This window comes from Saimiri boliviensis, chromosome 3 (genome assembly GCF_048565385.1).
Source record: "Saimiri boliviensis isolate mSaiBol1 chromosome 3, mSaiBol1.pri, whole genome shotgun sequence".
In the NCBI taxonomy this organism is placed as follows: Eukaryota; Metazoa; Chordata; class Mammalia; order Primates; family Cebidae; genus Saimiri; species Saimiri boliviensis.
Window position 1 is genome coordinate 160,705,476 of NC_133451.1, and position 22,886 is coordinate 160,728,361.

Below are 22,886 nucleotides of genomic sequence, written 5' to 3' on the forward strand. Positions count from 1 at the left end.
AAAGTCAGTGGTCACTGGTCTAGTTGTCTAAGGTGTTATCCAAGTTCGTTGTCTCATGACCAAGAGAATTAAGAAGCATGGCTGTAAAGGGTGAGGTTAGAATGAAAGTTTAGTAAGTGAAAGAAGAAAGCTCTCCACAGTGGAGAGGGGAGCCCTAGTGGGTTGCTGTTTTTGCAGTTGAATTAAAAAGCTTTTATAAGAAACTCCTCTCATCTCTGTAGCTGTTTGAGTAATTTATCTTATCAGTAAAACTGTCTGTGCAAGTCCATTTATCTTATGTAGTTGTGGGTACGTCTCTAGGCAAGCACAAAGTGCCACTACTCTTGTTTGTATATCTCTGTGCTTAATTTAGGTAAGCCTTGCTTCTCCCGGCACAAGTTCCCATGGAGTCCACTGTGTACATGTATGAAAAGGGAGGACACTTTTTCCTGGGAGCCTGCCAATCACACAAAGAACAAAAGGCTTCTGTGCTGGACCCTGCCTGTCTGTGCAGGTGCAGCCCGAGTTTTCCAGGCTGCTCTTATTTTTACCTATAGGTGTGATTTTTGTGGGAAGCCTGCTTCTCCGAGAACTAGCCTTAGCTGTGTACCTAACATTAACACTAACATTAGAGAAATGTCTTAGGTGCCTATGGGCTTGTTAATTATTGCACCCCAGAATTTAGTAGACTTATCTATCTAGTTACAGTAATAGATACTAATGTCACATTGGGGTCTTCTTTCATAAATTCATATCAAGAAGCAAGAGAGAAGAATGTGTGTAGGTTCCCAAGAAAAGTGAGAAAGGCTAAATTATTCTGAAATTCATTCTTCTAAATTTGGTGAAAGGTAAGTCACTCCTTGCACCAAAAAGTATGTATTTTTCCTTTTACAGGCAGTGTTTATTTAGGTCTACTAACATGTTTACCAATTTATTTTTTTGCTGCTTGCATTCATCTGGACTTCCTCCTGAGTTCAGTTTCCTTTCAGCAAAGGCAGGTGTCCCCAGTCCCAAGTGGCCAACTGGTCAGTGGCCTATTATGAACTGGGGACACAGCAGTTGAGCGGAGGGCAGTCAAGTATTACCACCTGAGCTCCACCTCCTGTCAGGTGGCATTAGATTCTCATAGGAATGTGAACCCTGTTGTGAACTGCACATGCAAGGGATCTACGTTTCACGCTCCTTATGAGAATCTAATGTCTGATGATCTGAGGTGGATCAGATTCATAACGAATACCCTTCCCCATTTATGGGAAAACTCTCTTCTGTGAAACTGGTCCTTCATACTGAAAAGTTTGGGGACTGCTAAGCAAAGATCTCTGAAGGGTGAATTATTTTTGTTTTGTTTGAAAATATTACTGTCATGGAACTGTTTAATAGCTTCGTGTAGAAATTTTGACAGTATTTTCTCCTATCTTTTATCATCCATTATTGAGTATAATGTTCCTTTCTAAGTCATGAGTTTGTCTTTTCTTTGACATTTTGCAATTTTATTATGATGTCTTTAATTGTAGATTTGCTTTTATTTATTCACTCAGAGTTTTTTTGTTAACCTGAAGACAAATGGATTCTTGAGATTCTGGAAAAGCATCAGAAATTCTTTTGTTTTTTTCTCACACCCTTTTTCAGTTTCTTCTGGATCTATTAGAATATGTAAAATTTATTCAAACCACTGTGACCTTTAGCCCCTCTTTTGTTGTGTTTTTAATTTCAAACACTGTACTTAACAATTTCTAGATTTTTTCAAACTTGCCTGTCCTTTCATGCTGTACTATTTTTATTAAAAAATAATTATTAAAAAATCTATTAATCGTTTTAAACATTCTAATTTTATAGTTTCTTTTAGAGTTTTTTATCACATTTTTATGATGGGGTGCTGTTTGTCATTATCTACCACCTTTACCACACAGTGCTTTGTTTTCTCAGATGACTCATTAATTCATCTTCTTTGAAGGCTATCTTTTCTTTTCTTTCTTTTTTTTTTTTTTTGAGATGGAGTTTCGCTCTTGTTACCCAGGCTGGAGTGCAATGGCTTGATCTCGGCTCACCGCAACCTCCGCCTCCTGGATTCAGGCAATTCTCCTGCCTCAGCCTCCTGAGTAGCTGGGATTACAGGCACACGCCACCATGCCCAGCTAATTTTTTGTATTTTTAGTAGAGACGGGGTTTCACCATGTTGACCAGGATGGTCTCGATCTCTTGACCTTGTGATCCACTCGCCTCGGCCTCCCAAAGTGCTGGGATTACAGGCTTGAGCCACCGTGCCCGGCGAAGGCTATCTTTTCTGTGGAATTTTTTGTGGCCTAGGTTGTAGAAGTATTTCAGAGAGGTTCTGTATTGGTTTTTGCCAATTACCTGAGGGCTTCACTGGTCCTAGAACAGTTTTAATGGTTTAGCTTGGAGTTCTTGTGTTATAGTTTATGTATATGCACACACACACACACACACACGTTCTATACTTTGTTGTGACAAAAGATTTTGGAGTTTTGATTTTTCACAGATGGCTTAATTTTTAAAATTGTTAACCCTCAAACTAGAGACAAGACATCACAGGTAGCTTTTTCTTTCCCTATTCACTGATGGGGTAGGTGGCACTTCTTTTCCACTGTGATTTGTTGCCTATTTTTCTAGCATCTCTTCTTAAACACTTCTTTCAAGACTGTAAAGCTGTAGGTCAGTGGCATGATCTTGGCTCACTGCAGCATCAGCCTCCTGGGCTCAAGTGAGTCACCCACTTCAGTCTCCTGAGTAGCTGGGACTACAGGCATATGGCACCATACCTGAATAATTTTTTTTTTTATAGACACAGGGGTCTCAGTATGTTGCCCAGGCTGGTCTTGAACTCCTGGCCTCAAACCAGATGCCTGCTTCGCATCTGGACCCACATTTGTAGCTTTATTGGACAGTTTGTGTGGTTGGTGGGCATGGTATATTTCAGTTTCAGCTGCCTACTCTACCAGGGTCCAAATTCCTTAACTCCCATCTACATATGTGGGTGTCAAATTCACCTTTAATGTCTATTTGTTTCTGAAATCTGTGGACTGCTACAAGGTTAACTCCCAATTTCTCCTGGCCTTGAGTATCTTATTTTGACATCTCTTGATATGCTAGTTTCCTATTTAAAACAATACAAATCCAAACCAATTCTTTTTGGATATATCTTATCCAGCATGTTCTTGTGAGGGAGGGGCATGTGTCGCATAATCTACCATTTATAAAGTGAGAAAAGAGCAAAGGACTGGCCCCTGGAGAATATTAACATTTAAGAGGTGGTGGAAGAAAAGCAGCCCTTCTGAATCTACATTTAGGTTTATTAGTTAATGAAGAATGAAGGTATCAATTGCTTACTTGTGTAATATGTTTATAGATGAACAAAGGAGCTATTTCAGAAAATTTAATATGAGGGTACCAAAGTTCTAATTTTTACTAGAAAGCATCAATCTAGAGTAGGAATATAAAATAGCAAACATTTTTTCAGGGACTTTTAGCCTCTTACTATCCAGAGAATGTCTGTTATTTTCATTCCCCGTTCCACTTTCTCTAGCATAACCTGCTGTGAGAAAACAATGTAAAATTCACCAAAATAAATGTAGTTTCAGAAAAATGACTACCAACTTAAAAGGTCATCTTGTTTTATGGAGGATGTATTTCAATGAATTAAAAAAGATGAATTAAGAGAATGAAACTTGGAGAATGGAATTTTAGGTATTACTTGAGGAGATAGTTTTAGGGTAGGAAATTAGAAATCCTATCTAATATGACACTTTTTAAAATGCAGTATTCCAGCTCTCTTTTACAGAACAAAAGATGCAGCACTAGTCATTTAAGATAAAAGTTGTACACATTTTAAATATATTTTAACTATTCATTTTCCAATGTTAAGATTAAAAATAATCGTTTCCTTATATAATTGTGTTGATTTTGCTCACTATAAATTGTCTCTCACTAATAACAGTTTAATGTAGTTTTAACTTTGTCCAGGATACTAAGTAACATTTTTATTTTCTTTTTCTCCAACTATACATCTTTTAGGCTTCAAAGAATAGAATTTTTGTCTAGCAATTTAAAGATTAAATTCCTGTTTGCCCTCTATCCATGCCATTTAGAATTTAGACTTTTTTCCTCTATGCATGTCTCTGTATAAATTGAAAACTTTTATATTATGTTGCTGTTTATATGGAAAACTACTACTCATATTTGGTTATTTTAACCACATTTGATAGTGTAGAAGGAAAGGAAAATATTTTCTATTTTGTTCCTATAACTCCTGTGTTATGTTGACCACTACAAGAAATGATGTTTAGAGTTTGACTTTTTTTATCCTCGAGTGATAACACCAATATATTTAAAAGTATAGTCTGTATTATTGTCCTTGAAATATGCTTTGTCCCTGTGCATAAGGAAGTTCACCTACCTCATTTTGCCCATTCACAGCCTCATAAAATCTGTCTGTATTTTATCCCCACTAGCTTAACATCCCTTTACTTACTAAAACATTAAAACCTTGGGGATTTCAAATATATTTCAAATATACTGTATTCTACAACAGCTTTAAAAAACAAGACAAACTCCTATACAAAACCTTGGAAAGCTGTTTATATCTGTCCATTGATAAATATCTTTTGTTCTTTGTTGTTAAGCCAGTCCTGAAAAAATTTTTTGCTATACTCTGCTTACTAATACAGTTAGAGTCAGGGAAAAAAAGACTCCTTTATAACAGTTTTAAACTTCCTTTATTGTCAATAAAATATACAAACTAATTTTCAAGGGGTATTTTTTGTTCTAAGATATATTCACACTAGCAAGATATTTATTTATTTCAAAGACAAACATCAACAGATAAGCCATTTTTATTTTCCAGTTTCAGTTTTATAATGTCACTGAAATCATTATCAAATCTTTAAATGATCACATCTATGATCAAAAGCTAACTGATACTGTAAATACGGTACACAGTAATAGCTGTGCTGTCTTAGAAGAGATACAGAACAAAGCTTATTTGTGCCTACAGTTATGATGACATCTCTTGATAAGCTTTTAAGAAATATTTGTCATGCCATATGATTTTAAAAGATGGGAAAACAGGTATATTTAATGAATAGCAATTTAAAAGAAGATACTTTCATTTCTTAGATTTCAGCATTATACATTTTAATTTTTAATCCTAAAAGAATTTTAAACTAACACATTAAAATACACTACCTATAATAAATGAAATATCACATTAAAATGTGTTTGAGTCTAAATGGGAAGAAAAATCTGATATTTAGCATTTAAATCCTTGAAAAAAATATATGCTTTATTGCAGAACTAGCACTTTAACAAAATAGAGACAATAACACACTATCAGAAGGTATGCAAATGGCAGCTATGTAATTTGTATGTTTAAGTTAAATCCATGTATTTCTTAATTTACTCTCCCTATGAACTACCACCAATATCAATATTAAAGAATTCCTTAATTTTATCATATAATACCAACACCAAAGCACCCCCTGTACCACGAAGGATATTGGAGAAGGCACCACGAAAAAAGGAATTGATACCCTCATGTTGGTATATCTTCACAAAGCAGTCTAAGGTTCCTTTATATTGCCGTTCAGCCTCACCACTCTGTATAAAGATAAAGGGTTCTTCATTATATTAGTATCTTGTATCTTAAGATATTCTTCTATTAGCACTAAGGATAGATAAGATAAACACTGTGTTGAGTAGCATTGTTAAGAGGCATATATGACTATTGTCCCTGGTGGTTAGAGACCATTCATACTTTTCAGGCGCACTTGAAAACTGACCATACATTAGGCGTAACAAATGTCAAAGGATGTCATCATGTAGACCATGATTTATTCTCTCACCGCACTGCAATTAACTGAGAAACCAATGGCAAAATACACAAATATCATATGGGCTGGGCACAGTGGCTCACGCCTGTAGTCTCAGCACTTTGGGAGGCCGAGGCGGGAAGATCACTTGAGCCCAAGAGTTTGAGACCAACCTGGGCAACATGGCAAAATGCCATCTCTACAAAAACAAAAAATTAGTTGGGAGTGCTGGCACATGCCTGTGGTCCCAGCTACCTCGGAGGCTGAGGTGGGAGGATCACCTGAGCCTGGGAGGTCAAGGTTGCAGAGAGCCATGATCTTTGTGCCCCAGCCTGTGCAACAGAGTAAGACTCTGTCTCAAAAAAACAGAACAAAAAAATCGTATGTTTGGATGTTAAAAAAAAAACACTTCTTCTTAGAAAATATTGAAAACCAAATGGTAACTACAAAACTCCTAAGTTAAATTTGTAAGATGCAGCTTGAGTGGTAATTTATAAATAAATTAATGACCTTGAAATATTAGAAAAGGCTAAAAACTAATGAGCAACCTAAATATTTTTAGACAAAATATAAACCTAAAGAAAGTAAAAACAAGAAAATAACTGGCAGAAATAAAGGAACTAGAAAACACACACAGCACAACAACGGCACAAAACGAGTCCAAAGTGAGGTCTTTGAAATACTTGGCTGACAAAGTTTGGAAATATTATTTGAGGAAAAAAAGAGAAAAAGCCCTAAGATTATCAGAAATGGCAAAGGTAACAAAAAATGCAGATGATCCAGAAATTTAAAAGCAAGATGATATTACAAAAACTTCATTACAAGTATTTTTAAAAGTCATAAGAAATAGATAAATTCCTAGAAAAGCATAATTTACCAACGGAGTAGAAAAGAACTGGAATAGTACTACAGTTAAAAATTCAATCAGTTGTTGAAAATCTTCTCATAAAGAAAACCACATGTCCAAATGGCTTAAAATGTGAGTTTAAAACATTTAATGAACATTTAATTCCAATCTTACGGAAATTTTTCTAGAGAAGAGAAAAAGTGGGACGACTCCTCAACATATTTTATGAGGCTCGCACAGCCTTGCTACTGAAGTGATACTAGAGCCATAGGAGAAGGAAAAATACAAACCAATGTCTTTGAAACATGGATACAAAAATCCTGAACAAAACCCTGAAAGCAAATCTAGCAAGGGCTACAGAATACGATACTTAGAAACTGGGTTTATCCCAGGCATACAAGGTTTAGCTCTAGAAAATAGATTAATTTAACACAATATGTAAACATATTAAAAGAAAAAAAGATGTAATCATCTCAGCAGATATAGAAAGAACATGACCACCATTCATAATTAAAAATTGTTAAAATCCAGGAACAGAAAGGAACTGTCATTACATGATAAAGGATAACAACAAAACAACCCCACAGTTAACATTAAATTATATAACATTGAAGGCATTTTCTGTACGATTAGGAATAAGACAAGGTTGCCAGTTACTACTTTGTAAATATAACACTGAATTAGGGGTCTCAGTGAGTACAAAAAGGCAAGAAAGAGAAATAAAAGGTGTAACTGATAAGGAAGGAAAAAAATCCTGATATTAGTTGCAGATGATATGCCTGTTTGTATAAATAAAAACCTGGAAGATATGTACATGCACATTCGTGTTTGTAATAGGGCTAACAAAGTTGTGGGATATAAAATAAAAATACAAACATTAAGTAGTACTTTATGGGCTTGAATTGTGAAAATCATATGTTGCAAGTCCTAACCCCCAGTACCTCAGAATGTATTTGGAGATAAGGGCTTTAAAGGTAATTAGGATTAAATGAGATCACAAGAGTGAACCCTAAGCCAATGTGACTGTCCTTATAAAAAGAGGAACAGAGAAAGAACTCTGTGTAAACACAGGGAGAAGATAGCCATTTACAAGACAGGGAGAGAAGTCTTCAGAGGAAACCAAGTCTGCTGACATCTTGATCTCAAACTTATAGCCTTCAGAATTATAATAAAATAAATTTGTTTAAGCCAACCACTTTTGTGAGTTATAGCAACCCTAGCAAACTAATACACACACACACACACGACCCACATTCCCACATTTTTTTTTTCCCTGTAATATTGTGAGATTAGGATGCAGACATCATGCTCTTTATCCTAAAACACATCAGTGTGTATTTTCTAAATATTAGGATATTTTCTTACATATCCAAAGTGCAAGTATCAAATATCAAATTCAGGAAATTTAATACCATTGACCCAATCTATAGTCTATATGCAAATTTTCCATTTAAAAAAGTTTCTCAATGTGCTAAAACACAAGAGAAGAAACAAAGACATAAAACACAAGAGAAGAAACAAAGACATAAATGGAATAATTCTAAGTATTATCCCTAAGTGAAGTAACAGGTTAGTTTTATCCTGCCAGATTGCCTACTGGTCCTTCCAGGACCATTCTGTAGTCAATAAAAATGAGGATCATGATAGTAACTGCACCTTATTGTTTTGAGAATTTAATGAAAAAGTCACCTGCCCTCATAAAACTTATGACTTGGCTATACAGAACTACTTCTGTAGCCATATCTCTGCGTACAATTTTCCCCCTGTGCTTAGAATGTTCTCTCACTGACTGAAGTAAGCCTACTCACTGAGATTTAGCTCTCTAAGAGGCCACATCTGCCATTTTAAGCATTAGGGCAACCCTCCTTATGTATTGCTGGAACCTACACATATTTCTATTTAAACCATTAGCTGTTGTCTTCAGTATTAGACTATGAATTTGGGTGCAGATTTTGTGTTTTTCTGTCACTGGAGCTTAGCATAGATTAAGTAGGCAAATATTTGCTAAATGAATGAATGTAATAAGTACAGGTGGTATCCCTTATCTGAAATGTTTGGAACTAGAAGTGTTTCGAATTTTTTCAGATTTTGAAATATCTGCTTTATATACTTAACAAGCTGAGCATCTGAAATCCAAAAAGCTCCAATGGGCATTTTCCTTGAGCATCATGTTGGTACTCAAAACATTTTGAATTTTGGGGTGTTCTGGATTTAGGATTTTCATATTTAGGATGGTCAACTGGTAATAACAATAGAGATCAAATGTATCAAAAATTTGGTTTAGGGACTTCTATTTAGAACATAAATCATTACAAACAAGTTTTTGTCCTTGGAGTTCAAAATTATTTACTTTCATAAAAATATACTACAGTAAATAATGAAATATTTCAATGGCCTGTGACTGGGCTTATTCTATTTAATCTAACATTTCAGTTAGGATAGACATACTCATCCAATTTTTGCCATAACCCTCTACCTTCCAAGCCATATATGCTACAGGAATAGCAGGCATTTCTGTTTTGATGGCAGGTGAGGAAGCAGCTTTTCTGGCTGATAGTTATTTTAGGATAGGAAAGAATATAAGACAAAATACATCATGTATTTATTTTAGCTAAGTAAAACAAATGACCTATGCCTTTCAGCCAAAATTTCTCCTAAATTTGATTATACCTAAATATCAGAGATATTAAAGACTCAACTGAGCTTAGAAATGGTAACATAAAATACCTGCATCATCATACGTCTTCTAACTGTGTCAAAGGGATAAGAAAGTATTCCAGAGCATGTAGTCACAACTTGAGCAATGAAAAAGGAGACAAGAAATGGAGTTTTCTTTGGCTTTGGTAATAAACCCTAGAAAGGAAAAATGCGTCGAGTAACTATCCAAATTTCTAAAATATCCTAAATTCTTAAGTTAAAGGATAATTTTTATAAATAAATGAAAGAGGACCCAATTAGACTTAAAATGCAATAAGATAGTGGGATTTAATAGTAGCAGCTCAATAAAAAGTAGAATGCCACACATGACTATATTTCAAAGGTATATTTGAAAAACATAAAGCATATTTTCCATTATAGGAATTCGTTATTAATGGCACATAAAACTAGGGAAAATAGCATTCATCGACAAAAAGAAGTTCTTACATGGCTCTTCCTTGTGGGGTTGAAAAAAAGTGAAAAAATGCTTTTATCATCAACACATATGTGATGAGCAGCTTTAAAACTTTAAGCTATGGAAAAATGTTTCTAAATTTTGCAACTCCTGCAGGCGATTACAAAGAAAAACAAAGGCAGAACACACATAACTTTTCTGTGATTAAATAAATGAGATCCTGTAATTTCCACTAACATAGCAGTCTAAAAAATACACGAAAAACTGATCTGTCCAGACCGCAATAAAAATGATATTCAACTACGTATATACTAACGAGGGAGGCCAGAGATAATATATAAATCAATTATAAAATGTCTCCCAAGTATTAATCTTGCTTAATAAATAATACTGATGTTAATTTCTTTGCTTCTTTTGGGAAGCATTATAATGTAGTTATTAAGAACAAGGATTTTTTGGCTTGCCTTTAACAAGTCAGTCACTTAACTATTCCTAGCTATTTATCTTTAAACAAAGCAGGGGGATTTTATTATTACTTGTTTATTTTAAACAATTAGAAGTATCTTTATTTTCTTTTATTACTATTTTTTATTTCAATAGGTTTTTGGGGAAGGCGGTGTTTTGGTTACATGGGTAAGTTCTTAACTGGTGATTTCTGAGATATAAGATGTAAAGTACTTAAAGATTTCTAGAACTAAGTAATAGCTAAAAATTGGTAGCCATTATTACAATTTTTCTTTTTCCTACCACATGGAAGTGTTCTTAAAGTCTGAAATTAAAAGGTAAATTGCAGAACAACCTGGAGAATACAACACAGAATGGAACGGTATCCAGCAGATAACTAAGCTATAGTAGCATTTAATTAATTATGCTTTGCCTACTTCCCAAAATGACAGTATTTAATTATTTGCATACAAAAAAGTGGTAATAGGGTTAACATAAAATGAGAAAAACTGTTAGAAGATGCCTTTCCATATACCAACAATTTGATTATGATGTAAGCTTAATTAGCATGTTTTTCATTTGCAACGTGATACATAGTGAAAACACCTCAAAAGCTTAGATACATGCTTTATAACTAAAGTCAGATCCATACTATAGTTATAATTTAATTAGGTTATGGCAAAATCATGATTAAGGGAATTTCATGTCTCTCTTATTTCATCACTGATTTTTATTTTTGTAATTAAAAGTAACATTTGCTTAAAATATTATTAATTTAAAATTTATGAAATATGTCCAAGTTAATCCCCCAGATTACCTTAACTGTGTCATAAGCTCCAAAATAAGAGGCTCGGTACACAATGATGCCCTGTACTGAAACACCAAACCCTCGGTATAAACCAGGAATTCCATCTGATTTTGCTATTTTCATAATACAGTCACCTAAACCCTTGAATTGTCGCTCTTCAGGACCTAAAATAAAGCCATATAAAATCTATTAGCAACATTATATATCCAATAGACACTTTAATCAATATTTACAGATTTAAATAATCTGAAATTTCCACTTACGAATCTAACAAAGAAGGCAAAAATCAAAATTCTTCCATTATTTTATGGATAACCAAGATTTCAAGTAATATCCCAAAAGAAATTAATGGAAAACATTAATCTCTTATGAAAACAATTTATTTCAAACAACCTGCCTTAAAATATTTTACTAAAGTTACCAGAAGTTACTAATTGAGGTTAAGAAAATACTTTGAAATGGGCCAGGTGAGATGGTTCATGCCTATAATTCCAGCTCTTTGTGAAGCCAAGGCAGAAGGACTGCTTGAGGCCAGGAGTTCCAGACCAGCTTGTGCAACATAGTGAGACCCTGCCACTACAAAAAAAAAAAAAAATTAGCCAGGAGGCTGAGACAGGAGGATCACTTGAGACTAGGAGTTGGAGGTTTCATTGAGCTATGATTATGCCACTGTACTCCAGTCTGGACAACAGAGTAAGACCCTGTCTCTATTAAAAACAAAAACAAACAAACAAACAAAAAACACTTAGAAATGAAAAACTCAGCCAGGCGTGATGACTCATGCCTGTAATCCCAGCACTTTGGGAGGCCAAGGTGGGTAGATCACAAGATTAGGAATTCAAGACCAGCTTGGCCAAGATGGTGAAACACTAACTATCTCAACTAAAAATACAAAATTAGCCAGGCATGGTGGTGGGCGCCTGTAATCCCAGCTACTCGGGAAGCTGAGGCAGGATAATTGCTTGAACTTGGGAGACAGAGGGTGTAGTGAGCTGAGATCACGCCACTGCACTCCAGCCTGGGTGACAGAGTGAGAGTCTGTCTCAAAAAAAAAAAAAAAAAAAAAAAGACAGACAGAAAGAAAGAAAAGAAATGAAAAACTCTAGGACTGTTGTAAAACAAAAAGATAAAGCTAAAATCTAGTTAAGTTTAGGATAGTTAATATTTCAGATGATGGGATCATATTTTTCTAGTATTTTCTGGTTTTATTTTTCTTTTCCCTTGACCAAGAATTCTTTGACAATGTTTTAAAATTATTATATATGTACAATGTAATCTTTCAAGAATAAACTAAATCCTCCTGATTTGAAATAGAAAACAAAACTATAAAACTTACAACAAGGTAATATTATTTTCACCCTCTTATCAATAAAAATAAATTTCAACTTCCAGTTAAATATAATAGATGAAACTCACATTTTCTTCTTTGCTACCCCTTCCAAGACATTTTCTGATCATTTATTTAAAATTCACATCACTCTCTTTTCATTTCCCTAGCATTTATTATTAAGTGACAATATATTTTAGTTATTTATTCATTTATTATTACTTGTGTCCTCCACTAGAGTAAAAGTACATGAGGCATGAGCACTATGTCTTATATGGGGGGGGTGGAATGTGAATATCTGTGTGCATATATATATACAAGTTTACACACTCACACACACCCTGTATCTGCAGGCACCCTATATTCCAGAAGGCACTCAATATTTGGTGAATGAATCTCTGTTCCCTGAAGAAACTCAATTACAGTAAGAATGAAATAAAACAGGTTTAAAGCCAGAAAGGCCAAGAAGAGTACCTGACAAAAAGAAATCCACAAAATTTAGCCAGATGGAGAGAATAGGGAAGAATGGTAACTCACCAAATAGGGCAGGAAAAACTGAACCTATTTTCTTACAGAGGAAGATACTGTTGGGAAGCAAGCCATTTGACTACAATAACCTCAGAAAGACTTAGAAATTAGAGGAACTAACTACTATTTCCAGGAAGAAAGGAAAGGAGCAAGTATATGCTCAATATCTACAATCTCACCCTGAGCAGCCAAATGACTTATTGTGTTGCCACCCACAGAACTGAATACAAGGCTCCAGATTTTACTGGGCCAGTTGAGTGACTAACACTGAAAAAAGACTCACATAAAGGTCTATTACTGTGAAATATAAGATCATCAGGGATAGTACTAACTAAAAAGAAAAAACATATACTAAAGGATCCAGAGTAAGAGAATTGGTATCTTAAGAGCAACATTAGAAACCAGACATCAGGGTAATATTTTCATAATTGTGAAGGAAAATAATTTTAAACTCAGATTTTATATATGTCTTACCCTTTTTGAGAGAATAAGACAAATACTTTTTTTTTTAGATTTGTAAGAGCTCAATTTATTTTTTTTTCACTCTTTCTCAGAAAGTTACCAAAGAACATACTCTACCAAAAGAAAAGAAAAAAAAAAAAAAAAAAAAAAAAAAGGGAGGGGGGCGTGTAATAACAAAAAAGGGAAGATGTGACATTTAAGTAAGGATAGAGGCAAAGGAAATCCCGAGGATGAGATTTGTGCATCTAACCTAGAAAGGAGTCACAGCTGAGACAGGAGTAAATGCATGGGAAAATCAGGGAAGGGCTTTCTAGGGGAAAAAAAATGAGACTAAGTTATAAGCAGTTTTTATGTTCTCTTTTTTGTTACAACAGGTTTTCCCTCCTTTTTTTTTTTTAGGGAAAAGAAGCAAGTAATACACTTTAGGCCCTATGATTCTACCATTTGGTTAAGAATAAAGTTTGTAGACTTTATCTGGTAACACGATTACAGCACAATTAATGACAATAAATAACACATGGTTCAAAATACAAAAAAGGAAAAGTTGGTGTTTCTAAAAATCTCATACCTTTTCCAATATCGACACCTAATCTGGTTCGGGCAAAATCTAGAGGATATACCACACATAAAGATGTTGCCCCAGCAGCTCCACCAGAAGCCAGGTTTGCCAAAAACCACCTCCAGAACTGAAACATATTAATTAAAGTGGTTATTAAACTACAGAATCTGTTTAAAATACCTGGTAAATTCTTATTTTTATAAATGTTAAAACACCAGATTTATAAACTGCTTTTATAAAGTAAACATCTATAATAATGCATACCATGTTATCCAAAATATTTTCTCTTCATAGCCATGTATCCTTTGTTTCTTGCAATCTGCAAGATACAGTTTAGATGCCGACATACTGAAATTCCAGGATATTTTAATAATCTCCAGCAAAGCAGCCCAAATTAGCAAAAGAGGTTGCATAATCATCTCTTTACATTGCATACTTTAAAAAAATTAATAGCTACATACGTTCTTAATAGTGCTTGCTATGATTACAATGTCAGGCACATATAGAGGCTTTAGTTGTGCCCTTTTTCTGGGAAGGATGCAGTAAGTAGTATTATGGCAAAAAACTGTAATTACTTTTTGCACCAACCTAAAATACTTCATAATGCCCCAGCTTCACTTTGTAATTTAAATATAATTAAATTTGAATAGCTCAAAAATATATATTTAATTGTATTCCAATGTCAACATGAAAATTGGCAGACATCAATTCTAACGTAGTTGTATGGCATTGAAGTTAGGCCTCACTGGCCTACTGGTTTACATGAACTATTGAAGAAGGGTAATTTTTTGATAAACATTTAAAATGTGCCCTCTCCAGGTTCAGCAAGATGCTTTTCAACATCTAGTGCTTATGGGAGAAGAAAGGAGTATTTGAATTGGAGCTGTTATGGAAAATCCAGGGTACAAGGTCATTCAAGCATTAAATACATTAAAGTGAATAATATTCTAGTCAAGGTCAATTTCTTGCTTCATTTTCTGGCTCATATTTGTAACAATAAAGTGTCAGACAGCTTTGGAACTCTCAATGTTCTCTTGCCCTGGAATGCCCTTCCTTTTTTAAACAAAAAAATAGTTATTGCTTCATGCTCTAATTCAAGTTCTGCTTCTCTCATGAAATATCTAATCTCTAACCCATCTATTCATACCCTCTTCCCATAAATACTTCATCTGTGTCAGAAATTAAAGTTGAATCACATGACCAATATGTAAAATGTATTAACATGTTATAGACTTATTTTTTAAATAGCTCTTACAACCACTTTCTACTTTCAATTTATAATTATTTGTGTATATTACTACTCCTACAGACTATAAATTTCTTGAGGCCGGCATTATTTTTCCTTAACAGCTTTACTAAGCATAATTCACGCATCATAAAATTCATCTATGTAAAGCATACAATTCAATCATTACTATAGTCACAGAGTTGTGCAACCATCACCACAGTTTAGAATATTTCCATCATATCAAAAAGAAACCCTATGCCTGTTATAAGTCAGTCCACTTGCTCCCTACACCTCCTTAAGTCATAGGCGACTACTAAACTACTTTCTGTCTCTATATATTTGCTTATCCTGGACATTTCATATAAATGAAATCATACAAGACACACTCTTTTGTGACTGGTTTCCTTCATTTCGCATAACGTTTTCAAGGGTCATCCATGTTGAAGTATGTATTAATACTTCATTCCTTTTTATTGCCAAAAATATTCAATTTTATGAACATTATCTATTCATCAGCTGCTGAACATTTGGATTGTTTCCATTTGTTTGAAGCCAAGATTCTTAATTCCTTTGTTTATTTCACAGAGCAAGTCATGATGTCCTACCCAGAGATATGTATTAAATAAATACTAATTTAATAAAGTATGCTGGTAATGCCACTTACTGTTCCCAGACTCACATGAATCTTTTTAAATAACATTCATAAGTTTTACTGTATAAGCAGCATGTCTAATCATACAGAAATAATTAGATCAGGAGATTACATCTGACATAAGGGTAGTTAATCCATACTGTAGTAGATGATTGGTAACCTGGTAGAAAAAGATGAGCTGTGCCAGAGCCTCTTTCTTAGGAACTGAACTTTAAAGATTCAATGGTAGTTATCGATAAGGACAGAAAAGGAAAAGTTATTAATGTCTTAGACTTTTTGGAGATTGCTCAACACTATAGACCCTCTCCTAGGAAAAATTACACATATATAAACATATTTTTTAGCGTGGGAGTATTTTAGAAGCATTCGTGGATCCCAAGTTAAGAACCTCTGACCTTTAGAAAGGCCAAAAAGGATCACTATGATATAAATATTGAATTTAGAATAAGAAAATATCAATAGGTAAAAAAAGGTAGGCAATAATGAGAAAACATAGCAAGCACACACACTAAAAGCAGGTAATTAGAGAGAAAGATCAGGTGACTTGGGAGAGAAAGATGAAGAGTATAGCTTGTCCCTAGAGCTGCCTTTGGCTGAAATTCAAGTGCCACTGTATCATTAAAATAAATTCTCTTTTTTCCTGAGGTAATCTGACTCAATCTCTGCTTCTGAAAACCAAGTAAGTCAACCAAACAAGATATGTGGCATAAAGATTTATAAAGTAGATTTTAAGTTCTATTTAATCTTTTTTATTTCTTGATGTGAAAGAAGTCAGATCAATGCTTTTTGAGTGGATAATCATGTGATTTATCATTCAAAACAAGACACTTCTGATAGAGAAAATTGGAGCTATGAAAAAACAACAGGGGCAGACACAACATGTATAAACAGTATGGCCAATCTATGTAGTGAGGTAGGAAGGATGGAAATGGAGAAAAGCAGTAAGAATCTGCCTACGTTGAGTGACGATCCTGCATTTGTGTAACAAAACCTGTCCTTCCACAATTAAACTTGAAAATAAAAAAGACCCAGAAGAGGTAGTATGTATATAAGTATAAATGAGTTTTGGTTGGTGTAAGTTAGTAACTTAAAGTACTACTATATTGTTAAAAGAGAGGAACAGAGAAGAATCAGGAAGGGGAGAAGATGAAAGAGTAAGATTTCTGAGGAAAAATAATTATGTTTATTTTTAATTGTTGACAAACAGATACTGTATGAAAAGACTCAATGATGCATCAAATAACAAATGCCCTGAGACCAAAGTTGTTTATAACAACTTCTCTGGACAGGGAAGAGAGTTGGGAGCAGCTTTACTTTTCTCCATTGAGGGTTGTGCTGAAAGCTGCTAAGGGGTGGCTGAGGAGCAGTTTATGCCCAGACCCAGCTGAGGCTCATCCAGTCTAGTCACCTCAGGTGAGTTTGGGAGTTAGACTGGAACAAACTAGTAGAGCCAATGCTTTAAGCTAAGTCCCACTTTCCTTATTCATACCTTTTGGGTAAAGATAACTACCTCAAAGAGTGAAGTGAAAAGTCAGTGAAACAATATATAGTAGGCGCATGCTTCCCTTACCATTTAAAAAAAACTTTTTGTTTTGAGATAATTTTGGATTCACATGTATTGTAAGAGGAATATAGAGAGAGACTATAAACCCTTCAATGAATTTCCCCAGTGTACTAGCAAATCTGTAGTACAAGAAATGGACATGATAAGGCCTACCCTATTCAGATTTTGTCAGTTTAACATGTACTCATTTGTGCGTTTATTCAGTTAAACGCAGTTTTGTCACGTGTTCAAATTCTTATGGCCATCATGGTCAACAGTTCCATGAGAAGATCCCTCATGTCACTCTTATAATCACAGCCACTTCTTTCCCTCCTGGCAAACAGTATTCTTTTTTCCATCACTATAATTTCATCATTTCAAGACTGTTATATAAAAGCAATCAGAAAGCATATAACCTTTGAGACTGGCTTTTTCTACCTTAAAAATGCAAAGTTGGTGCACATATCAAAAGTTTGTTCCTTTTTTGTATACTGATAAAATATACATAAGATTTACCATTTTAACTATTTTAAGTGTACAATTCAATGGCATTAAGTATGTTTGCAATGTTGTGTAAACTTCACCACTATCTATTTCCAGAACGTTTTCATCATCCTAAACAGAACTCTATAACTCATTAAAGAATAACTCCTTCCCATCTCCCCATCTCCCCTTTCAATAGTTTAACAGAGGTTAACCACCTGTTAATCTACAATCTACCTTGTGTCGCTATGAATTTGTCTATACTAAGTACTTAGGTAGAATCATACAATATTTGCCCTATCAAAACTTTGTTTCTAGACAAGAATGTCTACTCTCACCACTTCTATTCAACATAGTAGTGGAAGTCATAGCCAGAGCAATCAGGCAAGAGAAAGAAATAAAATGCATCCAAATAGGAAAAGAGGAAATCAACTTACATGAGCATATAGCTAGAAAACCCTAAATATGCCTCCAAAACCCTGAATATACCTCTAGACCTGATGAATGACTTCAGTAAAGTTTCCAGATACAAAAATCAATGTACAAAAGTCAGTAGCATTTCTACAGACCAATTACATTCAAGTTGAGATTCAAATCAAGAACTCAATTCCATTTATAGTAGACACACACACACATACACAAATACATAGGAGTATATTTCATCAAAGAGGCGAAAGATCCATACAAGGATCTACAAAACATTGACAGAAAAAGTCATACATGATACAAACTAATGGAGAAATATTCCATGCTCAAATTACCAACAACAGTTTTCAAAGAATTAGAAAAAAGTATTTTAAAATTCATATGGAACCAAAAAACATAAACTGAATTGCCAAAGGAAACCCAAGCAAAAGAAAAAATCCATAGGCATCACATTACCTGACTTCAAACTATATTACAAGGCTATAGTACCCAAAACAGCACGGTGCTGGTACAAAAACAGATACATAGACCAAGGGAACAGAATAAAGAACCCAGAAATAAGGCCACACATCTACAATCAACTGATCTTTGACAAAGCTGACAATAATAAACAATGAGAAAAGCACACTCTATTTAACAAATGGTGCTGGGGAAAAATAGCTACCATATGCAGAAGAATGAAACTGGGTCCCTATCCTTCACCATATACAAACATTAATGCAAGATGGATTAAAGACTAAAAGTAAATATAAGACCTCAAACTAAAAAATCCTAGACAAAAACGTAAAAAAAATTTTAAACATTGGCCTTGGCAAAGAATTGATGACTTCCTCAAAAGTAAATGCAACAGAAACAAAAATCAACAAATGGGAATTAAACTAAAGAGCTTCTGCGTAACATTCAATGGAGAAAACAGACATTATACAAAATGGGAGAAAATATGTGCAAACTATGCATCTGACAAGGGACTAATATCCAGAATCCATAAGGAACTTAAATAAATCGACAAGAAAAAGACCAAATAACCCCATTAAAAAATGGGCAGGCCAAGCGCGGTGGCCCACGCCTATAATCCCAGTGCTTTGGGAGGCTGATGTGGGCAGATCACGAAGTCAGGAGCTCAAGACCAGCCTGGCCAACATGGTAAAACGCTGTCTCTACTAAAAATACAAAAATTAGCTGGGGGTAGTGGCGGGCACCTGTAATCCGAGCTACTTGGGAGGCTGAGCCAGGGGAATGGCTTGAGCCTGTAAGGCAGAGGTTGCAGTAAGCCAAGACTGTACCACTGCACTCCAGCCTGGGCAAGAGAGCAAGATGCCATCTCAAAAAAATAAAAAAAAAAAAGGTGGGCAAAGGACATGAATAGACATTTCTCAAAAGATGACATACAATTGGCCAACAAACATGAATAAATGCTCAACATCACTAACCGATATGGTATGGCTGTGTCCCCACTGAAGTCTCAATTTGAATTGTATCTCCCAGAATTCCCACATGTTGTGGGAGGGACCCAGGGGGAGGTAATTGAATCATGGGGGTCAGTCTTTCCATGCTATTCTCATGACAGTAAGTCTCATGAGATCCAACGGATTTATCAGGGGTTCCCACTTGTGCTTCATCCTCATTTTTCTCTTGCTACCACCAGGTAAGAAGTACCTTTTGCCTCCTGCTATGATTCTGAGGCCTCCCCAGCCATGTGGAACTATAAGTCCAATTAAATCTCTTTTTCTTCACAGTCTTGGGTACGTCTTTATCAACAGTGTGGAAAAGGACTAATACACTAATCATCAGAGAAATTGCATATTAAAATCACAATGGGATACCATCTCACACTAGTCAGGATGGCTATTATTAAAAAGTCATAAAATAATAGATGTTGGTGATGATGTGCAAAAAAGGGAATCCTTACACAGTGTTGGTGGGAATGTAAGTTAGTTCAACCCTTATGGAAAACAGTATGGAGTGAAATAGAACTATCATGCAGTCCAGCAATCCTACCAATGGTTATCTTTCCAAAGAAAAAGAAACTGTTATATCAAATTCTGAACTGTATGTTTATCTTAGCATGAATCACAGTAACAAAGTCATAGAATCAAACTAAGTGTTCATCAATGGATGAATGGATAAAGAAAATTTGCTACATATACACCATGGAATACTATGTAGCTTTAAATAAGAATGAAATGAAATACTGTCCTTTGTAGCAACACGGATGCAGCTGGAGGCCATTATCCTAAGTGAATTAATGCAGAAACAGAAAATCAGATACTGCATGTTGTCACTTTAAGTGGGAGCTAAACAAAGGGTACACGTGGACGTAAAGATGGAAACAATAGACACTGGCAACTCTAAAAGCGGGGAGGAGAGAGGAAAGAAGGGTTAAAAAGCTACCTGTTGGGAACTACGTGGACTGTTTGGGTGATGGGTTAAACAGAAGCGCAGACCCCAGCATTACACAATATACTCATGTAACAAACGTGCATGTATCCCTGAATCTATCACTTTAAAATTTTCTTACTTTCTATTGCTGAGTAATATCCCATGATGTAATTTACCATAGTTTAACCATTTGCCTACTGAAGGACATCTGAGTTGTTTCCAGAGTTTGACTATTGTGAGAAAAGCTGCTATTGAACATTGTGTACATTAGTTTTTGTATGAACATAAATTTTCATTTCTCCAGGATAAATGTCCACACAGAAGTGTAAACATGGGTTATATGGTAAGTGCATATTAGTTTGTAAGAGACTGCCATACTTTTTTCCAGAGTGGCAGTGTCATTTCACATTCTACCAGCAACATAAGAGTGATTTGGTTTGTCTGCACTGTGACCAATTTGGTGTTGTCATTATTGTAGGTGTTTAGTGGTACCTCATTGCGTTTTACCAATGACCTAAACAATTTTTTAGGTACAATGGCTAAAAATATCAATGACTTAAAAATTTTTTAAATTGACAAATAATTGTACATATTTATGGGGTACAATGTGATATTTTGATATATATTTATATTGTTGAATGGCCAAGCTAATTAACATATATATCACATACTTAAATTTTTCAGGTGAGAACATTTAAAACATACTCTTTTAGCAATTTTTAAATGTACATTACATTAGCTACAGTCCCATAGTCTACAACAGAGCTCTAAAACTTATTCCTCCTGTCTAAATGAAACTTTGTACCCTTGAGCAACATCTCCCCATTCCTTATTCTCCCACCCTCCACCAACCCTAGAAACCATCAGTCTACTCTGTTACTATAATATCAACATTTTAAAATTCCATATATAAGTGGGATGTGCAAAAGTCAGTAGCAGTATTTGTCTTTCTGCACCTGGCTTACTTCACTTAGCTGGTTATTCTGTGTCACAAATGACAGAATTTCTGTCTTTTATAAGGCTGAATAATATTCCACTGAATATATACATTTTCTTTATCCATTCATCTTCTGATGGACACTTAGGTTGCTTCCATATATCTTAGCTATTGTGAATAATACTGCAATAAACAAGACAGTGCAAACATCTCTTCATCATGCTGATTTCAATTCCTTTGGATATGTAACCCAGTAGTGGGTTATATTGCTGAATACTGTGGAAGTTCTATTTTTTTTTTTTTTTTTTTTGAGATGGAGTCTTGCTCTGTCGTCTAGGCTGGAGTGCAGTGGTGCAATCTCGGCTCACTGCAACCTCTGCCTCCTGGGTTCAAACAATTTCCTGCCTCAGTCTCTCTAGTAACTGGGATTACAGGCATGCGCCACCATGCCTGGCTAATTTTTGTTATTTTTAGTCGAGATAGGGTTTCACCACATTGGCCAGGCTGGTCTCAAACTCCTGACCTCATGATCTGTCCCCTCAGCCTCCCAAAGCACTAGGATTACAGGCATGAGCCACTGCACCTGGCCCTGATTTTGTCTTTTTTAGGTTAGCTTTACATTATTTTCTAAAATGTCTATAGTAACTTGCATTACCACCAACAGTATACAAGGGTTCTCTTTTCTCTATGGTCTTTTGCATATCTTTCATCTTTTTGATAATGGTCATTCTAACAGGTGTGAGGTGATAATTCAAAGTGGTTTTAATTAGCATTTCCCTGATTAGTAAGGTTCAGCATTTTTTCATATACCTGTTGTCCATCTGTATGTCTTCTTTTGAGAAATGTCTCCTTAGGTTTTTAGCCCATTTTCTAATCCGGTCATTTGTTTTCATGCTATTAAAGTTTTTGAATTATGTATACAGCTTGTTTATTAGCCCCTTTGTCATATTTATTTTTTTGGGGGGTGGGCAAATATTTTGTTTGCAAACGTATTCTCCCAAGTCATGGTTGTCTCATCACTCTGTTATTTCCTTTGCTGTTCAGAAGCATTTTAGTTTAAATACAATCTCATCTGTCTATAATTTTTGCTTTTGTTACTTGTGCTTTTAGGGTCATATCCAAAAAATCATTGCTCAGACCAATGTCATGGAGCTTTCCCCCAATGTTTTATTCTACTAGTGTTGCAGTTTCAGGTCTTAGATTTAAATCTTTAATATGTTTTATTTTATTTTTTTAAAAATGGGGTAAGAGGGAGAGAGATCCAAGATGGCCAAATAGGAGCAGCTCAGGATTGCAGCTCCCAGTGAAAGTGCAGAGAGTGAGTAGATGCTGCATTTCCAGATGGAT

At 34.9% G+C, this 22,886-nt stretch overlaps 1 protein-coding gene across 1 annotated transcript in view; it reads right to left on the reverse strand.

Annotated features, from left to right (window-relative positions):
• Nucleotides 1-4,693: 4,693 nt before the first annotated feature.
• The window catches only part of SLC25A31 (solute carrier family 25 member 31), a 43,537-nt gene continuing 25,344 nt past the window's right edge, over nucleotides 4,694-22,886 (reverse strand). Inside the window, exons 3-6 of the mRNA XM_003927718.3 lie at nucleotides 13,901-14,018; nucleotides 11,025-11,179; nucleotides 9,379-9,504; nucleotides 4,694-5,592 (exon numbers count right to left, since the gene is read on the reverse strand). Of these exons, the coding sequence (XP_003927767.1) occupies nucleotides 5,401-5,592; nucleotides 9,379-9,504; nucleotides 11,025-11,179; nucleotides 13,901-14,018 (591 nt within the window). The 3' untranslated portion in view covers nucleotides 4,694-5,400. The remainder of the gene's footprint in view (nucleotides 5,593-9,378; nucleotides 9,505-11,024; nucleotides 11,180-13,900; nucleotides 14,019-22,886) is intronic.